This window comes from Dendrobium catenatum, unplaced genomic scaffold (assembly GCF_001605985.2).
Source record: "Dendrobium catenatum unplaced genomic scaffold, ASM160598v2 fragScaff_scaffold_621, whole genome shotgun sequence".
In the NCBI taxonomy this organism is placed as follows: Eukaryota; Viridiplantae; Streptophyta; class Magnoliopsida; order Asparagales; family Orchidaceae; genus Dendrobium; species Dendrobium catenatum.
Window position 1 is genome coordinate 6534648 of NW_021319083.1, and position 6056 is coordinate 6540703.

The 6056-nt window shown below is 31.3% G+C and overlaps 1 protein-coding gene across 1 annotated transcript; it reads left to right on the forward strand.

Annotated features, from left to right (window-relative positions):
- The first annotated feature begins 1265 nt into the window (after positions 1–1265).
- Positions 1266–2081, forward strand: LOC110093055 (flowering-promoting factor 1-like protein 3). The gene has a single exon (XM_020817817.2). It carries the CDS (start codon positions 1361–1363, stop codon positions 1694–1696), a length of 336 nt encoding a protein of 111 aa, XP_020673476.1. The 5' UTR covers positions 1266–1360; the 3' UTR covers positions 1697–2081.
- Positions 2082–6056: the final 3975 nt, after the last annotated feature.

Genomic DNA, 6056 nt, shown 5'->3' on the forward strand with positions numbered 1-6056 from the left:
CTCCTTAGGTAGGAAAGTCTCAAATTGCTTCATTAAAAAAAGTGAACTTGGCCACCACATCTTAATTATGCACTAATTACTAATCAACTCATCAAATTATTTTCTATAAAGTCAGCATGCTCATATAATTATTTAGTTGTCATAAGTATATTAACTATCAATTTACCACACCACAACACCTGACTATGATCATGTAACCACCATATTCTAATTAGATTCCTTCGATCACTATTGTCTGACTACGATTCTTCAACCACCATAGCTCAATAACTATCTCTTAACCATTAGCACCGGCAATCGCTAAATATGTCGATGCATATCATCGACTACAAGGTTGATTCTCTCATGTTGTCGTCACATACGTTCAGCAGAACTCATACATGTAAAAAGACTTTGTGGGCATGCAATGAGAGGCAAATAAATTCCTACTATCCTACAGTAATAAAAATTAAGCTATTATCTAATAATATTTCTCTTATGTAAGATTAAACCACTGCAACCAACAACTATTTTTTCCATTATAATTTAGTATAGATTAAAACCATTAAAACTTTAAAAAAAATTCCAGCTATTTTTAAACCGTTTGATGATGATGTTGCTCAGATAAAAACGCTGGTAGATTTAAAGTCATCCTTTTCCTGATGGGGATTTTATTGTTATCCCTACCCTTAGGTTTTATACTTATTCTTTCTTATCTATCCTCAATAGATTTTCTTTTGCTGACACAACTTAAACAATTTTGTTTTATGAACCTTTTCAATCCTTTCATGAACATAATATGACTACTTTAATGCTGATGTCTACATTTGAATATGATGATTTATACTTCGTTTGGAATAGCTTTTTTATTAATTTACTGTTCAGATCATAATTTTTTTTTTGCCACTGCTTTAAAAAAATTGTATTACAACCATTTTTAAGAAAATTATTTTCTCCACAGTTGCTTTATAAATACAAAGCTCTATAGTTTTCATGAAAAATAATTTAGTGACAAATTAAGTGAAATAAAATAAATGAAATTAAATTTTTATAAATTTAGCTTATCCCTCCCCTCCCTCCCACGGCAGAAAGAAGCACCCTACCACATGTAACTGGTCCCGGAAAACGAAACTTGAATAGCTCTATGTTCAAAGAGTAAAAGCTTGCAATATTAAAAGATAAATAAAAATAATTTTATTAATTTATGAGGTCCACATGGCCCACCGTCGTTTGAAGAACCTCCTTAACACCCCACCTTAGCCATTATTCCCAATGGAACAAAATGACTTCCCCAACCAAAACTCTCAGCTAGCATATATATAAACTCCTTCAAAGCTTTCATCATAATTCAAACCCTAAAAACAGAAGGAAAGAACAAAGAATGTCTGGTGTTTGGGTTTTCAAAAATGGAGTGATTCGCCTTGAGAACCCTGGAGGTGAGCAAGGCGACGGTCAAAGCCGACCTGGCGGAAGCCGTCGCAAGGTCTTGGTTCATCTCCCTACCAATGAGGTAATAAGCTCCTATGATATGCTTGAAACGAAGCTACGCGAGCTCGGTTGGGAGCGATATTCTGGCGACTCTTCCCTCGTTCAGTTCCACAAGCGCTCCTCAGTGTATCTCATCTCCCTCCCTAGAGAATTCTCTAGGCTTAGCACGGTTCATATGTATGACATAGTTGTCAAGAGCCGCAATGTTTTTGAGGTAAGAGATGCTTAACATAAGGATAAAGGGTTCAGGATGGTAAGGGTGCAACCATGATTGGCTCAATTAATCAGTTTTAATGAGCTTAGAGTGTGTATATTACTATGTAAGGGTTGGCATGGTGCTAGCTAGCTAATTTCAATGTTTGATCTTCATTATTTTGTATACATTAAGATTTCGTTTGGGATGACTTTCTTATTGTTTCTTTAAAAAGGTTTCTACAAAAAAAAAAAAGTTATAAGAAATAGTAAGAAAGCTGTTCCAAACGAAGCCTAAGTCATTTGAAGCTATGTTTGATCATTTTTCAGAAACCCTAGCTGATGAGTAGTGATTATTATATTTTGTTGTTGCTCCCATAGGACTGTTCTTATGCTCTTGAATGCATGAATTATTATCTTCAGTTTGTTATACAGTTCTTTCAGATAGATACTAGTCTGCCTTCAAAAATTATTGGCAGGTTCAGTGACCGTTGACAATATTTGCTGATATGGAAACAATATAATTAGTTTGAACTTCTTTAGATTAGAAGCTGGACCTGTGAATTTGACATGTGAGAGGTTAGCTAGTATAAAATTGTGTGTTGATATGTTATTTCTTAATTATATATTGAAAGAAGTGTTCGTCCTTATGTGCTGGACCAAAGAAAACTCAGCTAGATGATCTTAGTTAAAGATAGTGGCCCTGCTTGGTAGCCTTGTATTGCCAGGTGACAGTAAAGGTTTATCTCTAATTGGAAGTTCTTTCCTGTTATCCAATGGGACAGAGAAGAAAACTTTTGGGAATTTATGAACTAAAAATCATTAAAAAGGGGGAGAGAGAGAGAGAGAGAGAGAGATCCTATCCTACAATCTTTACCATTTTAGCTAAAGCTCATTTCAAACTATGAAGCGTGAAGAAAAGCTGGAAGGAAAGTGTACAAGTAAGACTTATTTCAGCATTCATGTTCGCAGTTCCAGCTCCAATCTGCATGGTAGTGCAAACATTATTCTGTATCAAAGGTTTTGAATTTATTATTACTATTTTAAATTATGTAAAGGTTATTTTATTTTGTATGGTCTTAACAATAAGCCATTTGTCAAGCTTGGCATACTCAGCTTAATGTACAATAGCTTTTTGGTCAGACTATAGTTAGAGTTTATTATTTATCATTGGTTGTAAACCAGCTGAAATTGACTGAAAGAAGATCCCAATAAATATATACACTTTTATGAATATTGGATAAGCATGGATTGCTATTTTGTATGACTTTGTTAAGAAGTTTGATGTGTTGAATTGGCTCCCAATCGGCCTTCTTAAACTACGTTTGAGACAACTTTCATATTGCTTTCTAAAGCAGCTTTTTAGTACCAATTTTTTTAATAGAAAACAACAATAAAGCTGTCCAAAAAGAAGCCTTAGCCGAAAGTCTGTAAAATTTATATATGCATATGTTAATGTCTATGTTAAGTTGCGTATAAATCACTTATAATTGTTACTTGCATAATTGTGTGTATCAATAGTGCTTGTGGTGATAAAGGAAACAAAATAACAATGATCAAATCTTCCTTGAAAGTGTATTTGCTTTCACCTAGGATTGATTCGTGACTATCTAAAGACTCTTTTGTTATTTGCTGAATTTCTATAAATAGTATTACAGTATACATTGAATCTTCAGCCTGAATATCTATGAACATGTGCTTCTTATAAATGGTTGTTATTCTTATATATATATATATATATATATATATATGATATAAGAAATATAGGAACTTGCAGTGGTTATAACTGCTACTATCAATAGTGGGCTATTACAACAACTTTAATCTCTTCTATCAATTTGCAGTAATAAAAATTGGTACGACAAATTCTACTGTGAAATCTCTTCCACAATGGTTAGAAAACCATTGTTAATGGTAGTAACATTGAATATCAATGAGAGTGGTGTTGCAACAATTTCAAAATGGCTACAAACTTCTTTGCAACGAAGAAATCTATTGCGAAAGCATATTTAAATTGCCTCAAAAGTCAATTTTTTATGTAGTCTAAAGGCATCAAAAGTGTCTTGATATGAGTCCCAAATGAGCTCAAATCAAATATTTGAAGCATAGTTGAAAACTTCATAAAACAATATTTGAATATTATGTGCTTACTATCAAAACAAATGTTCAAACAAAATAAATTCCATAAGCTTAAAATAACTCAATTTTGAGGTCATTAAGGCATTAAATTTCATAGAAATTAATTATGATTAAAGGACTTAACAAGGTCATCTCATGGAATTTTTTGGAATTATAGCTAAAATTATCAGTATCAACCCAAAATATTATGAGTAGATCTCTGTACTCAAGTTGAATTTAGACAGAGCATAGAGATCTAAAAAATTGTTAGCACTTTCTGATGAATGATGTTAATAATGATTGCCACTAACTATCATCACCCTACCCCCATCATCCAATCACTATCGCCCAACCTCCACTGCTTGATCATTATTATTCGACTACTACCTCCCAATTGCCGTGGCCCGATAATTATCTCCTAATCTTCATCATCAAATCATCATCAATCAACAATCATTGGCCGACCACTATCGCCCAATATATCTGCATTATTGGACTGACATCAACTAATAATTGCCCCACAACCATTATTGTTTGATTGTCCTTATCTTTCACTATTTTGTTAATCTTCTTTGCTACACCCATAGGAGATTAGGCTACTGCACTATATTTTGTAATCGTTTCTTTTCTAATCGAGATAGAGGTAAGATTTTTGTAACTTTACTTGTATAGTGGATTATTTTAACTAAGCAAGACCCTATGATCTTTTGCTTTCATGTTTTCCACACACAAACTTAGGTATCTATTATGAACTTATTTTATTGTATGTTTGGGGGATCTTCGTTTAAATATAATATTGTAAATTCTTTATTCTTGTACTCAATAATTTGATATCATCTGTGATAAATATTCCATACATTCTACACATACTTGTTCAATGCTTGATAAACATACCGCCTATCATAATGGACTCCCATTCTATCACTCGTCACTACAAGAATCAGTCTCTCAGTCAAAGATGTAATAATCTAGTTGATTAAGGGATCCCTAAGTTTTTCCTTGGAAGATCATTGTTATAGTATAAAGAATCATAAAGCTGAAACCCTATTTATAAAGTAATATTGGAGCATATAAAGGTGAAACTATACACCGCCTATACCGAACAATGTCAAACCTCTTGTAAGAGATGAAACAAAGCCTATTATAAGATAACTATTAGTTGTGAGTTTTGCTCCTTGCCTAATAAGAGTATTTATGCTTAAAGTTTTGAAGGCGAGCTATTTTTTTTTTTATTTTAAATTTAGGGATTGTTTTGTAATATTTGATAGTTTTTGTAACATGAATGGAGTTTATTAAATTTAAAAAATATTTTTTATTAAAATAATAAAAATAAATAAATATAGCTATTTTAAAAATAATAACAATAGAAAAGGAGACAATGCACTGCATTTCACTTGCTGATTGCTAATTGGGCAAGTATGTGCATTAAAGCCCAAGTTTGGGCCCAAAATAGCATTTTCTAGAAATGGGCTCCCAATGACCAATTTTTTTATATTTTGTGATCAAATTTGACATTTTCAATCAAAAATGGAGCTTGTACGGTTAAATTTAAATCAATTGGACAGTTTAGGCAAGTTTTGTTGAAATTTAATTTCTCTCAAATTTACAAATCAAAGTATAGGGAAGGGTAAATTATAATTTAAAAGAATTTTCTTTGTTCACGACTCAAATGAGAAGTTTACATTGACATCATGAGAATGATTGTGCATTATAATTTTTCTAAAATTATAATTTTTTATTGTAGTTTTTTAAGACTTAATGATTTTTTTTTTCTGATTTTGAATGCCGAGATTTTAACTTCCAAAAATAGAGAGAGAACTTATTCATCATTAGAAAGTCCATCAATTAATCATGCATATTCATGCAATATTTGAATTAAAATTTGTTAGATCAATTAAGCAACTATCTAAATTATGATTTCAATAAACTGATAGTCAAAATGAACATTTTGATGAATATAACATAATCACACAAAAAGTATCTTGATTTCAGTACAAATGAGCATAAATCAAGCACTTCAAGTATAATTGGAAACTTGATAACACTAACTGACAGAACAAGCAATCTTTTATAGTTAATATGATTGTCTTGATAATAGAATCTAATGAGTTTAAAATCACTTAATTTTGATGTTGTTACGAAACTTAAATAATGAAAAAAAAAATGATGTATAATCAAATTAGTTAGCATGGATTCTTCAAAGAAGTCTTTAAAAATTTTGTTAAAATTATCAAAATATTACCCCTAATAAATTATAAATAGACACTATTCTTTATATG

What these genes read in the sequence shown, in the direction of transcription:
- LOC110093055 (XM_020817817.2), top strand. Translation starts at nt 1,361, where the DNA reads ATGTCTGGTGTTTGGGTTTTCAAAAATGGAGTGATTCGCCTTGAGAAC.